The 24,213-nt window shown below is 35.4% G+C and overlaps 1 protein-coding gene across 1 annotated transcript; it reads left to right on the forward strand.

Annotated features, from left to right (window-relative positions):
• LOC110441812 (receptor-type tyrosine-protein phosphatase S-like) lies at positions 1-23,817 on the forward strand. The gene is made up of 18 exons (XM_021485069.1): positions 1-7; positions 294-434; positions 1,232-1,369; positions 3,037-3,177; positions 3,416-3,553; positions 3,895-4,047; positions 5,702-5,845; positions 7,903-8,011; positions 8,290-8,342; positions 9,036-9,226; positions 9,565-9,652; positions 12,948-13,009; positions 13,644-13,680; positions 19,220-19,317; positions 19,937-20,065; positions 21,137-21,282; positions 22,191-22,326; positions 22,924-23,817. Exons 1-18 carry the CDS (start codon positions 1-3, stop codon positions 23,092-23,094), a joined length of 2,082 nt encoding a protein of 693 aa, XP_021340744.1. The 3' UTR covers positions 23,095-23,817.
• Positions 23,818-24,213: the final 396 nt, after the last annotated feature.

Raw genomic sequence — 24,213 nt, forward strand, 5'->3', positions numbered from 1 at the left:
ATGACAAGTGAGCAATACAAGCCTATCTGTCCTTTGGTTTTGTTTTAAGCGTTAATTTAACCTCGTATTATTCGTATGTTCTTAATAACTCAAACAACTGCAGTGCAATGTTTTTTTCGTGTATAAAGGTATTAACGTTTCGTATTTTCTTCTTCAGTTTTATACACGGCTCAAATTGTTTAACATATGATGCCCTCAAATAGCCTAGGTTTAACTGATTTCGAGGTAGATTTTAATTTTACTGATAATCGGGGCTGTACGTTGAAGACTTGTTTAGACCGTTATTTTTACAGAGTGTGTGGATGGTACATTTGGCGACAACTGTGGAAGTAAGTGTGGCCATTGCATAAATGGATCAACAACGTGTCACCACATTGATGGATCATGCAGATCTGGCTGTTCGCCTGGATACAAGGTCGATACGTGTATTGAAGGTATTGGAATATAAGACATGCTCAACATATCTTTACGCTTTAATCTTTAATTTGCGTCTGTTTCATTATGGAACGTTTGAATCATCATTATAGTTGATTGATATGATAAATGTAATATAATATATCAGATAAATTATTTCCTAGATTAAATGAAGACATTTAGAATAATTATTCCGACCGAGCTAAAGAAACCAGTGAGGATTCCGAAAATAAAATGGAGAAATAAGTATTCGTTTATAATCACGTTCCGCTTTTCATTTTGCTCGCTCGCCCAGAAATAATAAAATGTTTTTGCTTTACCAAATGTCAATACTTTAGAATTGACTAGTTTGTATGAGGAAAATAAATACCCCTACAGTAATGAGTGATAACTTTTCACGTTACAATATTTTCCCATTGTTTTCTAAGGTGATTTGATATTTTTTCATCTTTACGTTTTCCTGACTTCATTATTTTTATTCCATCCGTTTCTTAGAAATTCTACCATTATCAGTTAATTGGCCAAAGCAATTTTACAGCAAATTTGAACATTATGTCTAAATCAACCTCGGACAAAAAATGAAATGATGAAAATTTATTGTAAAGACCGTGAATAAAATGTAACAAAGAATTTAAACGGAAAACAATGTACCGTGAAATACCTCAGTGTATTCAAGTACACATATTTAAGATTAATGAAAAACATACTTGACTAATTCCTTGTAGACATTGTTGCACTATTTTATATAATGATAATGTATTTTTACGAATAATTTTGATTTATAAAGATTGACACGTATAAATAACTTTGCTTTTAGTTTGTGATCCAGGGAAATATGGCTCGCAATGTAGCAGTATTTGTGGACGCTGTTCCAACGGGGCACCATGTCACCATATCAATGGCACGTGTTTGACCGGGTGTGCTGCCGGTAAACAGGGCAACACATGTGATACAGGTACGTCATTTAAGATCGACTAGACTTACGGTAAATGGATTTGTTTATTACATGTTTACATGTATAACATTGAAATATGATTTCAAAGTTATAGTTGTGTCGTCGTACATAGCGCGCACATCGTACATATAGCATGCACATATTGGCACTTATTACCCGCACAATCGTGCAATTCAACGTTCGTTCGCCTCATTGTGCGCTTATGTCCACACAAATGTGCAATTTTTACGGGACCGTGCCGTATTTACACGTGTTGATTTAAGTCTTAAACGAATAAACATGAAAACGCAATTGTCTTACTAATTTTTTTTTATATAGATAAGGCCTCAGTCACACATTCAGGATTTTTACTGCCGACCTTGATTGGACCATTCCCTGAAACTTGTCAAAATTCTGATCAAGATCCTGTGATTCGTGGCGGGAAATTCACAAATTTGTAAAAACATTTGTTTAAAATAATAATAATAATTCGACGTTCACTTTATCGTAGTTCGTAGGTCGTCTCAAAGCGGTTCACAAATTATTATCCGTGGTTATAGGGCCTTTGCAACCAGCCAATATCTTTCTCAACTCCATTGGGAGCATACAGCCGGAGCTGCCATTTCGATTTACAGCTACAGAGTAGACTGGAACAAGCGGGGTAAAGTATCTGGCTCGAAAATACAACACTGTGCCGTGCCGTGACTCGAACAAGCAACCCTTCAGTCACAAGCCCGGCGTCCTACAACTAGACTACCGTGCATCCTAAATTTTTAATCACGACAACAATCAGATATTGTTCAAGAAGCGTCCCGATCCATCCGTTTTCAGCCGAATTCTTCCCGATTCTCCCATTCTCAATCCGAATCTGATCCGATTTGTATCTTCCGACTTGTAAAAACTAACTGAATCTGTCCCGACAGCGACCCCATTCTCCCGAATGCGATCCGACAGAGATCAGACAGTGACCGGACAGTGAACCGACATTGTCGGCAAGATCAGGACGCAATTTGGACTCAATCCGCAAGTAACGGCAAAGAACATCACGACAGCGTCCCGATCCACAGGACACCGTCTAGACACCGTCCAGACAACACAGGATATTGTTACGATTTTATCCGACACATCAGAATCTGTCACGACATAGTCACGATTGTAATCCGACTAGAAAAATCGGCCGAGTTTCCCGAATATTACGGGACGCACCTACCTGTCCGAAGTGCTTGGCCGACCTCTCTGGACCTCTCCCGATCCGTAGGACTCTGTTAGGAACGTATACGACTGCGTTCAGACAATGATAGGACATTCCAGAACAATGAGGATAGTAATCCATTCTTTTTCACTTTTCGTGTCGTAGCGCTGTCTGATCTCAAACGGGAGCCATGATTGCCATCACACAACGTTAGTTTTAATCCCCAGTATTTCAGCGTACATCCATCGTTCACACATCGGTCATACACGGAACATCGTATGACGTTGTGCGATCCCACATACATATATATAGATGTACTATCTAAATATTCAAAATCACATTATACCAATGTATTAATTAGGGGCATATTCTGTCTATATTTAATAACATAATTTTAAAACAAAGTTCAAAACATTTTACTCACTTAGATTCTGAAATATTTTTTATCTGCTCTAACATCATACGTCTTAACATTCCTGTTATTATGTCTACACAGATTGTACCCCTGGTATGTATGGTCCGAACTGTGAAAACACGTGTGGTGACTGTAAGGGAGGTCCACGTACGTGTAATATTACCGACGGGTCGTGTCCTGGCGGATGTGCAGCGGGATGGCAGGGAACACTTTGTGAAACTGGTAATTCTGAATCTATGTATATGATTTATGAAAATAAATAATGCAACGCCACTTTAAATGAATTACACAAGGAATATACCTGAATTTGATTTCACAATTGATGTGAATGCTTCACATAATCGATTCCAATGTTTCAATATCATGCAAAATCAGTTTGCTATTCGTGTTTTAGATAGTATTTACTTGATTTGATTGATTATGATTTTAACTCCAATGTGAACTTTCGTTATAATTCCAGCGTGTGAAGAAGGACGCTATGGAGTTAAATGTGCTGAGCAGTGTGGAAAATGTCGTGATGGACAGACCTGTAACCGGTTTAACGGAACATGTGAGAACGGCTGTAGTCCTGGCTGGAAAGAATCCGACTGTAAACAGAGTAAGCAACCTTTTCTAAGAAACTATATACCTCATATAGTTTACGGCCAACGCAAGCACACGGCTCTCCCTATTATAACGACTGAAAACTAAACCCAAACGATAAATATGTGAAATGCTGTCTATTCTAGCTGTAAATTAAAGGCTTTGCTGTAATGCTTACACATTAGATTATTAGCATCATACATGTACTTTGAAAATTCATATTTGAACATAAATGCAAACATGTCAAACAATGTTTCTTGGTATTCATTGACATTTCCAAAAATGATAATATTACGGGCTATATCAGTGTTTTCCCCAAGGCAAAACCGTACAAGTATTGGTAAATCCTTATTACAGATTGTTCTTTTGGATGGTACGGGGACGCCTGTCGGGAGGAGTGTGGTAGCTGTGCAGGAGGCAAAAATTGTGATCATGTCGACGGACGATGCCCCAAAGATGGACAAACTTATCGGTGTGATCCTGGATTGAAAGGGGAAACGTGCAAAATTGGTAAGAGGTATTATAAGATAAAAAGGTCAAAACTGGCTTAGTATAGGTATTCACAAATATGGTGTATAGAACTTTGATTATTACTTGTCATATGGTACATTTATTTCATGCTAGTGAGAACGTATATGATATGTAGGTTTGAGTGTTCGAACTCTGCAGCCGCGGGTAGCATGGTAATTTCCCCATACTTCTACATACAATACATCATGATTGGTTTTCTCCTGTGTCCATCTCCAACCTGAAATGTATGTAAACGTGACACAAATGTTGCAAATGCAGTGACAAATTTAGTAGATTTTAAAGAAGATATACAAGATAACAAAGGCCGTTTTGTATTTGTTTTCACACGTTTTCATACAATTATATATTTATCAAAGAGCTTATTCCGTCTTTGCGTATTGCAGAGTTATCTTCTCTTGGGAGCAGGTATTGATTGTTTCGTCATTGGTTTGTGCGAGAAAATTACGTCGTTTTCTCAAAAATAGATGACGTTACTCCCAAAAACAAGTGACGTAACAATCAATACCTGCTCCCAAGAGAAGATAACTCTGCAATACGCAAAGACGGAATAAGGCAAGGATCAAAGGCCTTGTCATGTCGTTTAACTTTACCTTCAAATAGCACCGAGTTCATCTTTCAACTCGATCGTATAAACTCTTCTGAAATGAATTTGAAATCAAGGACACTTCTAAATTAGCCTTTTATCTCGATGATATTATAAATCATGAGCAAATAAGGACGGCTAACCACTTAATTGATAATATCCCTGTGTCCTCCACATACAGTGTTTGTTTTCATTGCATAGTTATCTCGATATAAACGGGCTTATACCGAATATCACGATTCCTCTAATGGATGTCGAATGCTACCGACAAACAGTGTTTTGAAAGATACTGGTTGATGAAGACTGTGTGCAATTTTTACGGACGACATCAAGATATTATTTGGGAATATTTTATCGTTTAGTCCGATAAAAAATTGACGTTTTTAATTATGATATTTCGTTGATGTGACCTAGATTAACAGATGTCTTTGTTTAGGATGTCGTTGTTGAAATGCTTACTTCACCAGAAATGTCGGTCGGGATTTTCTTCGTCTTAATGACGTCACGTATACCATTCTATGTCAGTTTTCAGTATGTCGGACAACAACATGCTGTTTGCTTTCATGCGATTCATAGTCGTGTTTCATAAACAAGTAGTTCTGGTATTGGGTTCATACATGCGTGAGTAATCTCACATAGGTGTTCCACATGAAACGTGTGTATCATTTATACGTAGAATTGGGACAAATGTTTTTGTTTTAATATACCTGTCTGGCATGATTTTCTTGATCTATCATCAAGTTTGCTTGACTAAATCAGCGTTTTCATCGTTGCAACTCTAATATGACATTTCATGACGACTCTTGTCAAGAGATACATATTTCAATGGATATGACTAAGTATTGCAATGGAAACAGCAAATGAAGTTTCGCCCCATAAACAAATGGTGACCCCTAATTAATTTGAGGGGACCACATTAGAACACTAACCGCCATCTGGCCAATACTTCTCCGTTTAAGTTTCCTATCTTAAAAACGGTATTTTATTTTTGTCAAGTTTGCAGCATACAACTGAGGCGTTTTATAGATTAAATGTTTATTATTTCCTCAGTTTGTAGTAGCACTGAATATGGACCTGACTGTAGGCAGGTATGCGGACAGTGTTCTAACTCCTCGTGCGAATCTGTGTCCGGTAACTGTACTGAGGGATGTACCGAGGGATGGTCCGGTGTCTTGTGTACAGAGAAGCTTAATCGTAAGTTATAACGTCGCTGCTATACTGGAGCTTGAAGGAGCAATGCATCGCAGGGCTTAAGCAGACCCCTTTAGGGTGGACACACGTACTATTTTTGAGCATTTCGATGTACATAGATATGTTATTTTTGTTTGTTTATAATCATGAGCATTGACGTTGTAGTGGTATTGATTTTTACAGGACCCGTTGTCCTTTTCTTGAATACTTCTTGCAACTTCGACACACACGCACTCATTACTACTTGTTCCCTTTGTCCCTTCTTTAATATCCATTCCTGCTGTATATCTCTCTGCTCCTAATTAACATATTTTCCCATAGAAAAGCAGCTATATACATGTAACTGTAATTTAAACAAATAAATACAAGGCATTTATTGGGTACAAGATAATATATACTTTAGTCTAAGGACATCGTCATTCATCAAGACAGATATTCTGGTACCTTTACTTGATAAAATGTATATCGTATTGAAATGATTAGTTAACTATCAAAAGCCGCATTAATTTATTAGCTCACCGGGTCCGAAGGACCAATGTGATCTTATGGCATACCGTGGCGTCCGTCCGTCGTCCGTTTGTCCGTCTTCCGTCATCCGTACGTCAACAATTTCTTCAAACGACTTCTTTTCTTCTTCTTAACCACGGATTGGAATTTTGCTAAATTTTAATGGAAGCATTACTATGTGATGGGGATTCAAAGGTTTACAAATGGTTGGGCGGACTCCCCAGGGGGCTGAAGGGGCGGGGCCAAAAAGGGGGCAAAATGGCTTTATTGCTATAAACGACTTCTTCTCTGATACTTAGAAATGGATATGAACCATATTTCGATGGAAGCATCCCTAGGTGATGAGATTTGAAAATTGTACAAATGGTGGGGTTGACACCCCAGGGCCTGAGGTGCGGGGCCAAAAAAGGTAATTTAGCTATTTTGCTTTAGGCGACTTCTCCGGAACTGCAATCCGCAATGGATATCAACTATATTTTGTTGGTAGCATACATAGGTGGTGGGTATTATCAAGTGTATAAATGGACAGACTGACCCTCCCCGCTAAGGGATGGGATCTGAATACTTTATTACATGGAAATGGTTAAGATTCCCACCCTTTAACCATATACACAATTGCTGAGTATAAAGAAATGAATGCAGTCATGATGGTAGAATTGAGCCCGGGGTCTACCTCACCCTTGCAGACTTAACCCCTGGGTCATAACTTTGAAATCATTGAGATCGATCTCCACCCCAAAACTAAATATGCAATTACGGGGCATAAAGAGACGAACACAATCATGATATTAGCATTGACCCTTGGGTCTGGCCACAACCATAGGAACCTTGTTTCTGAGTCACAACTTGGAAACAGTTGAGATCCCCACCCTATAACCATATACACAATTGCTGAATATAAAGAGACGAATGCACATATGCTTTCAGGATGGCCCCGGGTCTTAACCCTATATGCAACTATATATACAATTACTGGGCATAAAGAAACGATGCTATAAATGACCGGGGTCTGTCACACCCTTGCAGACTTAACCCCGGGGTCATAAGTTTGAAACGTTTTAGATCCCCGCCCTACAACTATAAATATACAATTGTTGGGCATAAAGAAACGAATGCAGTTATGATATTAGAATTGACCCTGGGGTCTGGCCATAACCCTAGGGACCTAGTTTCTGAGTCACAACTTGTAAACAGTTGAGATCCCTACCCCTTAACCATACATACAATTGTTGACATGAACAATCTATACGGATATGCTACAATGATTGGCCTTGGGATCTGGTCCTATCCCTATGATCTTATTTGGAGAATATTTTCCCATGATTGCTTCGATATCCAGGTGAGCGATACAGGCCCTCTGGGCCTCTTGTTTATCATTGGTTCAGATTTCTTTTCTCCTGAGACGCGGGTGTTCTCTATATCTACTGCTGTGATAAGTGAACAGCATTATACAAGTCTGTATTGATTAAGAAACAACATATTTTAGAACATATAAGAATATTAAAAAGTAAATAAACGATTTTGAAGTTGATTTATCTTGGCTTAACTTGCAGCTCCCGACCCGCCGTTCGCACCTCCTGGAGGTCTCGTTGGTGGTATTGCGGGGACAGTTGTAGCAATAATATTCCTTGTAATCGTTGTGGTTGTAGTAATAAACAGAAGGTAATAATCCTTCTTAATTTTACAAAATATTTTGTGATAATTTTGCAAATAATTTTCAAAGTCTTTGTCGTGAAGAAAAGGTAACCATTTTCCTCTTTTCTTTTCTTGTCATTCTAAGTGTTTCTTCCTTCATTCGTTAATAGTGATAATTCTCTTGATATTCTGTTCATAAGAGAGATAATTTGTAAATTATTTGATCGTCAAGACAATTAATCGATCTTTATTATTCAAAGATCAATATGTAATCAATTTAAGCTTGTCCGTTTGTATCCTTAAAGAAACCAAAAGCCGTTATCCACTCCAGAACAACCGACCAGTGATCGAGAGAACGGTAAGAATATATGACAGTTCGATATTGTTTTACTTATCAGTATTGCACTTTCATATTTTTTGCTTTTGCTAAGATAGATTTGCGGTTTACTAGATCGACCCTTTGTTTTGACTAGGAATAAATACAGAAATCAATACGTCTTCACGGGTTAGATGAAACTTCGCCATTTTTTTTTATTTTTATTATTGATCAATCTATAGAGCCAATATCACCATTGTATATCTATCCCACGTAACACTGACTCGCGTGTTGAAAATCTCGACAAGCACATGCACTGCCAATAATGATTAGTTGGTCAATCGGTTGGAATGTCGTGAATCCGGGCATTCGTGATTCAATTTACAAAAGATTTTGCAAATACTTGGATCGTATATATAAGGAATGGCAAGTTTTAAGAAAATAGGATTTACAATTATCGTTAGGATTGTGTTCACCAGGTAGCATTACCCCGCATAAAAATACCAATTGCAAAATATATGTGTTTTACTGTCAGCTAGACAGCCTAGTCTCCCCACCGATTGAGACTGTTTGAACTCGGTGTAATCCGAAACTATGAATACAGAAACCTTTCACCAAATTCTAAATTTCGTTGAAAATCTAACCTGACATACTTCATCAGCTATGAATGTTAAATTGGTACGATCACAGTTATGTTCGTTTGACTGCGTTAACAACATGTATCTTTTGAACCAGGTGTCCTATATGAAAACATGGCAGCAAACACACACGTGACTGATACAGCTAACAATACAGATCACATGATGTACGAAAACGTTGGCAATATCAGTCGGAATGACGAACATCAGAGCGGACTACTGACGGAAAACCTACTCCAAGAAATCATTAGAAAAGAAGAATGTAATGAGTTTGAAATGGACTTCAAGGCAAGTTTATACAACTCAGAGATATATCGAATGAACTGTAATATAACAATTTTATACAATATTCACGATAACTCGATGTTTCGAATAATACCGTTTCATGTTTCGAACCTTATTTTCTACTTAATGCATTTAATCATTCGCACAAACTGTCTAAGAACATGGCCTCTTGCATTCTTTACTGTAACAAATTGTATATTTTATAGTGTATCTCTGTTATGACTGTCTAGGAATGCATAACATTGAAGAAGAAATAACAGTTAAAGAACTTAATTCACTTGCATTAATGGGTGATGGAATAATTGTCATCGTTTTTATTGTCGGATTACTTTCTATTTTAGGGATTTCTGACTGGTAACCAGTTTCCGTGTGAAGAAGCCACCAAAGCGAACAACAAAAGCAGGAATAGATACAAGACTACATTCCCATGTATGTTATACCAGTACCAAACATAAAACATTGCATGCCAAGGTAATGAGTACATGCGCTCTCTTTTGCATCTCCAACGAAGAAGAGTTTCAATATACTAGTCACTATTCTGACATGGTGTTGTTGTCAATTTCCTATTCCGTCTTTTCGTATTGCAGAGTTATCGGCTCTTGTGAGCAGGGATTGATTGTTACGTCATTTGTTTGTGAGAGTAACGTCATGAATTTTTGAGAAAACGACGTAATTTTCTCAAACAAACCAATGACGTAACAATCAATACCTGCTTACAAGAGAAGATAACTCTGCAATACGCAAAGACGGAATAACAATGATTGAAATTATAATTCCATTCAGACATCTACGTACTTCAAGATTTATAACTTCGGGCTATATCCACAGTCATCTGGTCATACTGGTATTTGTATGTAACAATCATTCATTCATAATATATATGATATAATATGTATAGTATCTTTTCATGATTATAAAGAAAATTACATAAATATATCAGGATAATAACTATTCAATACCTGTGGTTGGTATACAGTCTAAAAATGGCTAAAACATATAAGCCTTTCTGTGATGGAAAGCAATTATTTAATTAATTTGCATAGTCCAAGCACCCGTACCACCATGGATGCAAACAAAGATAAAATATTATATCATATTCAAAATCTATAAAACTAAGTCAAAATGTAAACACAACATAATGTTCGTGGAGATCATTGCAAAAAACACTAGGAGGATAAAGAGTAAGTGTTGCAAGAATGGGTGTCTTCTGATTCTAGGTCAAAACCAAAAAATATAACGTACATACAGCAAGAACTGGGTAAGTGACATCAAAACAGTAATATACACTGATAAGCATAATCGACCTCCATTTTACACACCGAAATAACATATTTCCAATTGAGACCCTAAAACTTATCATAATCTTCATCGACCTGCATTGTTGGCAACCTCGTGTTGTAAGTTTGTTGGTCAGCAACCTCGTGTTGTAAGTTTGTTGGTCAGCAACCTCGTGTTATACATGTGTTGGTCAGCAACCTCGTGTTGTTAGTTTGTTGGTCAGCAACCTCCTGTTGTAAGTTTGTTGGTCAGCAACCTCGTGTTGTACGTATGTTGGTCAGCAACCTCGTGTTATACGTATGTTGGGCAGCAACCTCGTGTTGTAAGATTGTTTGTCAGCAACCTCGTGTTGTAAGTTTGTTGGTCAGCAGCCTCGTGTTATACATGTGTTGGTCAGCACCCTCGTGTTGTTAGTTTGTTGGTCAGCAACCTCATGTTGTAAGTTTGTTGGTCAGCAACCTCGCGTTATACATGTGTTGGTCAGCAACCTCGTGTTGTTAGTTTGTTGGTCAGCCACCTCATGTTGTACGTTTGTTGGTCAGCAACCTCGTGTTGTAAGGTTGTTGGTCAGCAACCTCGTGTTATACTTTTGTTGGTCAGCAACCTCGTGTTGTAAGTGTGTTGGTCAGCAACCTCGTGTTGTACGTATGTTGGTCAGCAACCTCGTGTTATACGTATGTTGGTAAGCAACCTCGTGTTATACGTTTGTTGGCCAGCATCCTCGTGTTATACGTTTGTTGGTCAGCATCCTCGTGTTATACGTTTGTTGGTCAGCGACCTCGTGTTGTAAGTTTGTTGGTCAGCAGCCTCGTGTTATACATGTGTTGGTCAGCAACCTCGCGTTGTTAGTTTGTTGGTCAGCAACCTCCTGTTGTAAGTTTGTTGGTCAGCAACCTCGTGTTATTCGTGTGTTGGTCAGCAACCTCGTGTTGTAAGTGTGTTGGTCAGCAACCTCGTGTTGTAAGGTTGTTGGTCAGCAACCTCGTGTTATACGTATGTTGGTCAGCACCCTCGTGTTGTAAGTTTTTTGGGCGGCAAACTCGTGTTGTAAATTTGTTGGGCAACAACCTCGTGTTGTAAGGTTGTTGGTCAGCAACCTCGTGTTATACATGTGTTGGTCAGCACCCTCGTGTTGTTAGTTTGTTGGTCAGCCACCTCATGTTGTACGTTTGTTGGTCAGCAACCTCGTGTTAGACGTATGTTGGTCAGCAACCTCGTGTTATACGTGTGTTGGCCAGCAACCTCGTGTTGTAAGTTTGTTGTGCAGCAACCTCGTGTTGTAAGATTGTTTGTCAGCAACCTCGTGTTGTAAGTTTTTTGGGCGGCAAACTCGTGTTGTAAATTTGTTGGGCAACAACCTTGTGTTGTAAGATTGTTGGTCAGCAACCTCGTGTTGTAAGGTTGTTGGTCAGCAACCTCGTGTTATACTTTTGTTGGTCAGCAACCTCGTGTTGTAAGGTTGTTGGTCAGCAACCTCGTGTTATACGTATGTTTGTAAGCAACCTCGTGTTATACGTTTGTTGTTCAGCAACCTCGTGTTATAAGTTTGTTGGTCAGCAACCTCGTGTTTTACGTGTGTTGGTCAGCAACCTCGTGTTGTACGTTTGTTGGTCAGCAACCTCGTGTTAGACGTATGTTGGTCAGCAACCTCGTGTTATACGTGTGTTGGCCAGCAACCTCGTGTTGTAAGTTTGTTGGTCAGCAGCCTCGTGTTATACGTTTGTTGGGCAGCAACCTCGGGTTATACGTATGTTGGTCAGCAACCTCGTGTTGTAAGTTTGTTGGTCAGCAACCTCGTGTTATACGTATGTTGGTCAGCAACCTCGTGTTGTAAGTTTTTTGGGCGGCAACCTCGTGTTGTAAATTTGTTGGGCAACAACCTCGTGTTGTAAGATTGTTGGTCAGCAACCTCGTGTTGTAAGTTTGTTGGGCAGCAACCTCGTGTTGTAAGATTGTTGGTCAGCAACCTCGTGTTGTAAGTTTGTTGGTCAGCAATCTCGTGTTGTAAGATTGTTGGTCAGCAACCTCGTGTTGTAAGTTTTTGGGTAGTAACCTCGTGTTGTAAGTTTGTTGGGCAGCCCCCTCGTGTTGTAAGATTGTTGGACAGCAACCTCGTGTTGTAAGTTTGTTGGTCAGCAGTCGACATGTTTCACTAAAACCATGCATTCGGAAATACTCTTAAATTTCAAATCAAATGCGACATGAAAACACCATGAAACAAATAAACGACATGAAGAAATTAATGTTACGTGTTTGTTGTCGTAAGTGTAAGCGGTTTGTGGTTCATTCAAAGGATCATGTTTAATTTCCCCTTGAAATAACATATATAGATAATCATTTAGCTGAAAGAAAGGACAAGGTAGTTTAACAGGATGAAATTGATATATGAATCGTGGATTAGAAACAGTGTAAATGATAGCACCGATGAAATTTATTTTATTTTTAGACGATCATTCAAGAGTACAGCTAGACGGAGACCAAAGTTACATCAATGCTAACTTTATCAAGGTTAGTGTTTGAAATGAGCTGATGGACGTCATTCAGACGACAAATCAATAAATTCACAACATACTGCCCCAAGATAAAGCTTGTCTTTATATAATGCATCTAATCGTCGTTAAGTACTTATAAGTGTTGAAAAGAAAAAGTAAATTAACGTTTCCGTAATACTTTTGTTGTAAGATATTATTGTCTATACCGCAACATACATCGATGTGTTTCTGTATTTTTGCAACATATTACAAGGATACTCCGTACTTTGAATGTCGACAGGAAGGTATACTGGCTCTTTATTTTTTATATGTAGCCATACAACTTGATGCTTAATTTCTTAATCATATCTTATCGGTTGAGTATATATTATCAAGTATAACTACAAAATGCAGAGAGAATGTATATTTTAAAATAGTAAGTTCAAAACATTTAATGTAAACTATGATCATTTTTCACGAGTTAGATATCTTATGTTAACCAAACAATAAAGAAAAGGTCTACCCGAATAAGGTCATAAAGGTAATTACTGAAAGCAAGCTTGTATAAATAGGTAACGTTATATGCCTATAGAATGGTAGTATGCACTTGAACTTTGCTGGTGCTCCGATTGGTTAAAAGTATTCTCCCATGTACTGTCTATATATTTTAGGATCTTGACGGGACAAACGCGTATGTAGCAACACAAGGTGTGTAGTAAACGTTTACATTGTGTTTTATGTGTACTGCATTGTGTTCTATGTGTATTAATGTCTACATTGTGTTTTATGTGTATTAATGTCTATATTGTGTTCTATGTGTATTAATGTCTATATTGTGTTCTATGTGTACTACGTTGTGTTCTATGTGTATTAATGTCTATATTGTGTTCTATGTGTATTGTGTATTAATGTCTATATTGTGTTCTATGTGTATTAATGTCTATATTGTGTTCTATGTGTACTACGTTGTGTTCTATGTGTATTGTGTATTAATGTCTATATTGTGTTCTATGTGTATTAATGTCTACATTGTGTTCTATGTGTACTGCATTGTGTTCTATGTGTATTAATGTCTATATTGTGTTCTATGTGTATTGTGTATTAATGTCTACATTGTGTTCTATGTGTATTAATGTCTATATTGTGTTCTATGTGTATTATGTATTAATGTCAACATTGTGTTCTATGTGTATTGTGTATCAATGTCTACATTGTGCTCTATGTGTATTAATGTCTATATTGTGTTCTATGTTTATTGTGTATTAATGTCAACATTGTGTTCTATGTGTATTGTGTATTAGTGTCTTCATTGTGTTCTATGTGTATTAATGTCTACATTGTCCCCTATGTGTAATAATGTCTACATTGTGTTCTATGTGTATTCATGTCTACATTGTGTTATATGTGTATTAATGTCTACATTGTGCTCTATGTGTATTAATGTCTACATTGTGTTATATGTGTAATAATGTCTACATTGTGTTCTATGTGTATTAAGGTTTAAATTGTGTTCTATGTGTATTAATGTCTACATTGTGTTATATGTGTATTAATGTCTACATTGTGCTCTATGTGTATTAATGTCTATATTGTGTTATATGTGTACTACATTGTGCTCTATGTGTATTAATGTCTATATTGTGTTCTATGTGTACAACATTGTGTTCTATGTGTATTGTGTATTAATGTCTTCATTGTGTTCTATGTGTATTAATGTCTACATTGTGTTCTATGTGTATTAATGTTTAAATTGTGTTCTATGTGTATTAATGTCTACATTGTGTTTTATGTGTATCAATGTCTACAGTGTGTTATATGTGTAATAATGTCTACATTGTGTTATATGTGTAATAATGTCTACATTGTGTTCTATGTGTATTAATGTCTACATTGTGTTCTATGTGTATTAATGTCTACATTGTGTTCTATGTGTATTAATGTCTACATTGTGTTCTATGTGTATTAATGTCTACATTGTGTTCTATGTGTATTAATGTCTACATTGTGTTCTATGTGTATTAATGTCTACATTGTGTTCTATGTGTATTAATGTCTACATTGTGTTCTATGTGTATTAATGTCTACATTGTGTTCTATGTGTATTAATGTCTACATTGTGTTCTATGTGTATTAATGTCTACATTGTGTTCTATGTGTATTAATGTCTACATTGTGTTCTATGTGTATTAATGTCTACATTGTGTTCTATGTGTATTAATGTCTACATTGTGTTCTATGTGTATTAATGTCTACATTGTGTTCTATGTGTATTAATGTCTACATTGTGTTCTATGTGTATTAATGTCTACATTGTGTTCTATGTGTATTAATGTCTACATTGTGTTCTATGTGTACTACATTGTGTTCTATGTGTATTAATGTCTACATTGTGTTCTATGTGTATTAATGTCTACATTGTGTTCTATGTGTATTAATGTCTACATTGTGTTCTATGTGTATTAATGTCTACATTGTGTTCTATGTGTATTAATGTCTACATTGTGTTCTATGTGTATTAATGTCTACATTGTGTTCTATGTGTATTAATGTCTACATTGTGTTCTATGTGTATTAATGTCTACATTGTGTTCTATGTGTATTAATGTCTACATTGTGTTCTATGTGTATTAATGTCTACATTGTGTTCTATGTGTATTAATGTCTACATTGTGTTCTATGTGTATTAATGTCTACATTGTGTTCTATGTGTATTAATGTCTACATTGTGTTCTATGTGTATTAATGTCTACATTGTGTTCTATGTGTATTAATGTCTACATTGTGTTCTATGTGTATTAATGTCTACATTGTGTTCTATGTGTATTAATGTCTACATTGTGTTCTATGTGTACTACATTGTGTTCTATGTGTATTAATGTCTACATTGTGTTCTATGTGTATTAATGTCTACATTGTGTTCTATGTGTATTAATGTCTACATTGTGTTCTATGTGTATTAATGTCTACATTGTGTTCTATGTGTATTAATGTCTACATTGTGTTCTATGTGTATTAATGTCTACATTGTGTTCTATGTGTATTAATGTCTACATTGTGTTCTATGTGTATTAATGTCTACATTGTGTTCTATGTGTATTAATGTCTACATTGTGTTCTATGTGTATTAATGTCTACATTGTGTTCTATGTGTATTAATGTCTACATTGTGTTCTATGTGTATTAATGTCTACATTGTGTTCTATGTGTATTAATGTCTACATTGTGTTCTATGTGTATTAATGTCTACATTGTGTTCTATGTGTATTAATGTCTACATTGTGTTCTATGTGTATTAATGTCTACATTGTGTTCTATGTGTATTAATGTCTACATTGTGTTCTATGTGTACTACATTGTGTTCTATGTGTATTAATGTCTACATTGTGTTCTATGTGTATTAATGTCTACATTGTGTTCTATGTGTATTAATGTCTACATTGTGTTCTATGTGTATTAATGTCTACATTGTGTTCTATGTGTATTAATGTCTACATTGTGTTATATGTGTAATAATGTCTACATTGTGTTCTATGTGTATTAATGTCTACATTGTGTTCTATGTGTATTAATGTCTACATTGTGTTCTATGTGTATTAATGTCTACATTGTGTTCTATGTGTATTAATGTCTACATTGTGTTCTATGTGTATTAATGTCTACATTGTGTTCTATGTGTATTAATGTCTACATTGTGTTCTATGTGTATTAATGTCTACATTGTGTTCTATGTGTATTAATGTCTACATTGTGTTCTATGTGTATTAATGTCTACATTGTGTTCTATGTGTATTAATGTCTACATTGTGTTCTATGTGTATTAATGTCTACATTGTGTTATATGTGTATCAATGTCTACATTGTGTTCTATGTGTATTAATGTCTTCATTGTGTTATATGTGTATTAATGTCTACAGTGTGTTCTATGTGTACTACATTGTGTTCTATGTGTACTACTTTGTGTTCTATGTGTATTAATGTCTACAGTGTGTTCTATGTGTATCAATGTCTACATTGTGTTCTATGTGTATCAATGTCTACATTGTGTTCTATGTGTATTAATGTCTACAGTGTGTTCTGTGTGTATTAATGTTTAAATTGTGTAATATGTGTATTAATGTCTACAGTGTGTTCTATGTGTATCAATGTCTACATTGTGTTCATGTGTATTAATGTCTACATTGTGTTCTATGTGTATTAATGTCTATATTGTAATGTTTAAATTGTGTAATATGTGTATTAATGTCTACTTAATGTCTACATTGTGTTCTATGTGTATTAATGTCTTCATTGTGTTATATGTGTATTAAGGTTTATATTGTGTTCTATGTGTATTAATGTCTACAGTGTGTTCTATCTGTATTAATGTTTAAATTGTGTAATATGTGTATTAATGTCTACAGTCTGTTTTATGTGTATCAATGTCTACATTGTGTTCTATGTCTATTAATGTCTACATTGTGTTCTATGTGTATTAAGGTTTATATTGTGTTCTATGTGTATTAATGTCTACATTGTGTTATATGTGTATTAATGTCTTCATTGTGTTATATGTGTATTAAGGTTTATATTGTGTTCTATGTGTACTACATTGTGTTCTATGTGTATCAATGTCTACATTGTGTTATATGTGTATTAATGTCTCCATTGTGTTATATGTGTATTAATGTCTTCATTGTGTTATATGTGTACTACATTGTGTTCTATGTGCATTAATGTCTACATTGTGTTATATGTGTAATAATGTCTACATTGTGTTATATGTGTATCAATGTCTACATTGTGTTCTATGTCTATTAATGTCTACATTGTGTTCTATGTGTATTAATGGCTACATTGTGGTATATGTGTATTAATGTCTACATTGTGTTATATGTGTAATAATGTCTACATTGTGTTATATGTGTATCAATGTCTACATTGTGTTCTATGTCTATTAATGTCTACATTGTGTTCTATGTGTATTAATGGCTACATTGTGGTATATGTGTATTAATGTCTACATTGTGTTATATGTGTACTACATTGTGTTCTATGTGTATTAATGTCTATATTGTGTTCTATGTGTACAACATTGTGTTGTATGTGTATTGTGTATCAATGTTTGCATTGTGCTCTATGTGTATTAATGTCTACAGTGTGTTTTATGTGTATCAATGTCTACATTGTGTTCTATGTCTATTAATGTCTACATTGTGTTCTATGTGTATTAATGTCTTCATTGTGTGCTATGTGTATTATATTGTGTTCTATGTGTATTAATGTCTACATTGTGTTATATGTGTACTACATTGTGTTCTATGTGCATTAATGTCTATATTGTGTTCTATGTGTATTAATGTCTACAGTGTGTTCTATCTGTATTAATGTTTAAATTGTGTAATATGTGTATTAATGTCTACATTGTGTTCTATGTGTACTACATTGTGTTATATGTGTATTAATGTCTACATTGTCTTATATGTGTACTCCATTGTGTTCTATGTGTAATAATGTCTACATTGTGTTCTATGTGTATTAATGTCTACATTGTGGTATATGTGTATTAATGTCTACATTGTGTTATATTTGTATTAATGTCTACATTGTGTTTTATGTGTATTAATGTCTATATTGTGTTCTATGTGTACAACATTGTGTTCTATGTGTATTGTGTATCAATGTTTGCATTGTGCTCTATGTGTATTAATGTCTACAGTGTGTTTTATGTGTATCAATGTCTACATTGTGTTCTATGTGTATTAATGTCTACATTGTGTTCTATGTGTATTAATGTCTACATTGTGTTATATGTGTATTAATGTCTACATTGTGTTATATGTGTATTAATGTCTACATTGTGTTCTATGTGTATTAATGTCTATATTGTGTTCTATGTGTATTAATGTCTACAGTGTGTTCTATGTGTATTAATGTCTACATTGTGTTATATGTGTAATAATGTCTACATTGTGTTATATGTGTATCAATGTCTACATTGTGTTATATGTGTAATAATGTCTACATTGTGTTCTATGTGTACAACATTGTGTTCTATGTGTATTGTGTATCAATGTCTGCATTGTGCTCTATGTGTATTAATGTCTACATTGTGTTCTATGTGTATTAAGGTTTACATTGTTCGTTCTATGTGTAAGAGAGAGAGAGAGAGAGAGAGAGAGAGAGAGAGAGAGAGAGAGAGTTATAATACACAAACAGGTAATTAAACCTGACATTTGATCAAATTGTTGAGTTCTACACACTGTTTTAGGTCCGAAAATGAACACTCTTGGAGACTTCTGGAAAATGGTCTGGCAACTTAAGACGGGGAAAATCGTAATGCTTGCAAAATGCGTTGAATTGGGAAAGGTTTGTTTGTGTTTAGTTGACAAATTGGTGTTAACAATTGGCTTAAAGCACTTAATTTGTATAAAGCATTAATACTTAGGTTATATTTCAATACATTAAAAATTACAGAAATACTTTCTGTCAGCATGCATATAAAAGGAGGGACATTGAGACATCAGCGCTGTGATAACTCTCCACAAACAGCAATAACAATGTCAGAGAGTTAACAATGTTAAGATTAATAGTTAGTTATTGTTTCGTATGACAAAGAAACTATATCGGAATTAGGCGCTTAGGCAACATTCGTCATGTATGAAAGGGAAAACCAGTATGGAAAGTGAATATTGCTACAACGTAACAATTCAAATCGTATACTATAGCTTATGAATTTTCAGAATCCGTATTCTTGTACATTGTATTCAATCTCTTTTCATAAATCAAATCAATTTGCTTTTCCCAACGTAATTAAAGATAATTCAAGCACAAAGACAGGAGACACATGTTCAATAGTCTAATAGTACTATTGAGGGATAGATCATATTCAATACAATCATTGTCAAACGTTACCAAAACAAAGTGTAGTTATGAATGATACCCTCTCATTTTCTATCATGAACAATGTTTTGTCCAATCATTTCAGCCAAAAGTTGAAAAGTACTGGCCTGATGCTGGGTCTTCGATTTCACATGATGGTATGAAGATAAGTTTTATATCTTCAAAAGAATACGCAGCCTACACAGTTCGGAAGTTGAAGCTAGAAAATGAAAATGTAAGAATTGTGTTAATTGAAATGATCAAACCTAAGGTTTTTTTTACAATATATGTTTGAAGGGTGTATTGTTATTGAAAAACGAAAATATAATATTTGTTAAAACAGAAATAATAAATTGCATTTTTTTCACCTTTGTTTATGCTTAAAAAGTGGAGTGTTGTTTTATGTGATACAAGTGTACATTTAAACTTTGTCAATTAACGCAATTACATTTTAAAGTACACATTGTACTACAGCAACTTCGAATTTTGTGTTATGATCTTATATACACCGTACCATGTTGCAGCGTTCTGTTTTTCGTGGGGGGAATAAGAATTATTTTTTACATATTATTTATCTTTAGTATTCCAATATACTTCCTAATTCCCGTCAACTTTTCCTCAATCTGAGTATTAATATACAACAAATACCAAACCGGCATAGTCAACAAACAGCAGGACATTGAATTATCTCCCCTTTAACTTTTAGAATCTTCTCGACGGGTCACTGACAAAATTCACGGAGTGCAACCGCGACATGCGGTTGCCATTAGAATATTCAGATATCGTTATTTACGCGTTCATGAAATAAAAGTGTATGTATAATTAGATAAGTATCACTAACAAACTCAGAATTTTATTTAAAAAACCTACAATTCATATACTGACATTTTTTAAAAATAACGGTTGTCATAATATCAGGGTTAAGAATAACATTATCAATCATATCCATCTAGGCACATCCAATATTTTTTAAATTGTTCCTAAATCACACATGATTCCATCAATCACCTTCCAGTTTGGAAAAGTCTTCACAGTAATCCAGCTGTCTTAAGGCTTAGATACTTTTGTAAGGAACATAATCCCGGTTTATCAAAACAACACTCAATGTTCTGATATTATGTCATGGTTACATGAACAACCGAACATAACTGATACTTATCTCTGACTTAGCTCGCTGAGCTCGAATTCGATTAAAACATTTCTACTGTTCGTAGTTTTGAAGGAAACCGATTATGTTAACTGTTATTAACAGTTTAAATGAATATCCATCTTGGTCTTCAGTTTACATGTTTGCGGTATATTGCAGACACAGAAGACCAGAGTAATCAGTCAGTTTCATCTCCTCAAGTGGCCAGACCATGGAACACCAGACGTCATGCATTTTGCACTCCTGTTGCTCCATATGGATTCTGTGAATTCCAAGCTGTCCGGACCAATAGTTGTACACTGCAGGTAATACATTGTAAATGGCGGGACGATACTTGTAAATTTAATCCGACTGTCAACTTCAGTTATCCATGTACAAGGTACAAGTAAGTACGACCGAACCAAAGATCGTCCACTTCAGGTATGGCACAAGTTTTGTACTCCCTCAGTACATACTTAATTTCCAATTATAGTCCGCTACATTTTGTACACAGATCTTGTACCTCTCCGGTTAGCATGACTGGACCATTGATCACCCAATTAATGTATGACACTTATCTTGTATTCCAAAAATGAAACCTACCGGGCCAATGAAATAGTCAATCATTGAAAAACATCATAAAACACTACATATATTTTATAGCATTGATGCATTGTAGGTGTCAAGTAAAACCTATGAATGATTGGCCACTGACAGTTAAACAGAGGCCTTGTTCTTATCCCTTTAGGTCGGGGTTTAAAATAGAAACCCCACCCCAAGAGCCAACTATTAAGGGAACCCCCTGCAGAAATGAGGATTTGGTTTCGTGCCTTCCTTTTCGGGACGCCAAAGGGACAAAATAAATCTGCTGCATCAATTGCAACATAAGGATTTATTTTTCAATCTTCTCTGTACTTCGTTTCAAACTTTTTTCATTCCTATTGCCTCACTTGGCTTTATATCACCTTTGGACTTGAACGATCTCCAAAGTGGGCCAGGGAACAAACCGAAGATTTTAATACTACCTTCTTCTTAAAATTTCAAATCATAAAAAACAAACACAATATATAAATACGATCCTAACTCAATGTTGACACAAAAAAAGACAAGAGGGCCGGAAGAGATACCAACACACAAAAGAAACAGATGCGAAAAGATGTGCCAATGAATATTTCCGGCACCTCGAGTAGATCTCGTTTGGCACCGTAGCCTATTCTATTCTCTTACGTTGCAGTGCTGGTGTAGGACGCACAGGGACATTCATAGCATCAGACGTGTTGTTCAGACATGGCAAATCCACTGGTCGGGTGGACCCCCCTGCTTACGTACAGAGCATGAGACAGGACAGGATGGACATGGTGCAGACAAAAGTAAGATATATACCGATACACTTATTTATTTATTTGTGTAAACTATTTCGGTCGATAAAAATGTATGAAATATGTATTCGTATTATAGTGATGTAATATATAATATACTTTTTACATATATGTTCCTCTTTAAAATCACTTTCTGATGTTCAATCCATATGTTAAAATCGTCGTATTTGATCTGTTAAGCATTTCTCGGAAAATGTCGTAGTGTTGAAAATAGTGTGGAACATCATCATAGATAGTGACTTCCTTTTGAATGCATTGAAAGGCGTGTCCAGTTAAATATTACCTTAAATCACCAATTTCCTGTCGTTATTTAACAATTGCATAAATATTTGTTTTATGCATTATACACGTAAACATTAAGCAAAATATCAAAAATGTGTTACAATTACGTTTCACCTTTACCGTGTTTGTGATTTATCACTCCTGATCTATGTGATAGACAGCGGTAAGAGTGATGTATTTATTGCTTATTTTTAACAACATCAATCTGTGATACATTCAAATATGTTTTTCATTTGAGGAAGTTTATTTCCTAGTCTATCAGCTGATGTATAAACGAGGTTGGTTACACTTTGTTTACAAATATAGCCACAGTATGTGTTTATATATCATGCCCTGGTGGAGCTCTTTCTCATTGACAACACCAAACTGACCGCTGGCGACTTCGATTCTAATTGCCTGAAATCCTCTCGTCTCCTTCAGGAATATAAGGTTAGTGACATTTTGTTTGTACTAGTTGAAAACATAACCAGCTTCTGAGTTTCGAACAACAAACAAACGAAATTCAAAGCTGAACAAATTATTCGATTTAAATTGAAACAAATCAAACCAAGTTGAAAACATCATTAAACATTAAATGAGTAAGGAATACTTATAGAAATGTTCGAATTTAACAACTTGCCTTGTTTTTAGGGTTGTCAGCGGTTAGCCGGTTAACCGTTTACTCGGTTAGAAGACCGCGATCCGGTTAATTAAATCGATAACAGAATAGTAGGACATGTATTTACTCTATGGGAAGCTTCATGTTTACCAATTAAGCCGAAATCGAATTTCTTTTTTATAAAAACAGTGTCCATATTGCACTGTAACGGTGTCGTGTTTGTGCTTGGTAGGACATCCTGACAAAGAGATACCGACAACTCATTCGAAACAGATTTCTAAAAGCAGCCAGAATGTATAGTTGCGAAATGCCAACTTTTCGATGTAAAACTCGCTTTCAGTGTGAGAAAAATAAATCTCAAGAGTACACATTTATATGATATATGTCAGTGAAACGTTAAAAGAGTTGCAATCATCTATTATTGTATCCCACTTTATCTTGATAAATGTTGATACTAAATTATACTTCACCCTTGTATTTTCTGCGTTTTGTTGATGAGGGCTTGATGATAATATGTTATACTTTTGAATGGAAGAATTGCTAAAAATACAATGTACAGTTGTGGGATCGCACAACGTTACACGATGTGCGGTGCGTGCAAAATGTGCGCACGGTGTGTGAACGATGTGTGCACGATATGCGAACGATAAAAAAAAGGGGACGGTCGTTGCTTGCGCACATTTGTGCGCATGATGGACGAACGTTGTACGATAACAATCGTGGTTGGGTGTAAATTGAGGAATGGCTTAACAATATATACGGTTTCGTGTTTAAAAATATAAACTTTATTTTTAAGAATGTTTCTATAATCTAGCTACATCAATAAGCTTATCTTTATACTTTCTTAAATTTAGAAATTGTGTTTTCGGTGTTTGTTTAAGCGACCTTATTCGACACATGTAAAATTATAACACAGTCCCTTATACAGGTAAACATAGCCATTTTGTACATGTACTTTGACCGNATATGTGTATCAATGTCTACATTGTGTTATATGT

The sequence above is a fragment of the Mizuhopecten yessoensis genome, unplaced genomic scaffold (assembly GCF_002113885.1).
Source record: "Mizuhopecten yessoensis strain PY_sf001 unplaced genomic scaffold, ASM211388v2 scaffold716139, whole genome shotgun sequence".
Taxonomy (NCBI): Eukaryota; Metazoa; Mollusca; class Bivalvia; order Pectinida; family Pectinidae; genus Mizuhopecten; species Mizuhopecten yessoensis.

Bases quoted from the DNA above. Each gene is read 5' to 3' on its own strand.
- LOC110441812 (XM_021485069.1), top strand. The intron at 9,653-12,947 runs GTATGTTATACC...TTTTATTTTTAG, and splicing joins ATACAAGACTACATTCCCAT to ACGATCATTCAAGAGTACAG. The intron at 13,681-19,219 runs GTGTGTAGTAAA...ACACTGTTTTAG, and splicing joins CGCGTATGTAGCAACACAAG to GTCCGAAAATGAACACTCTT.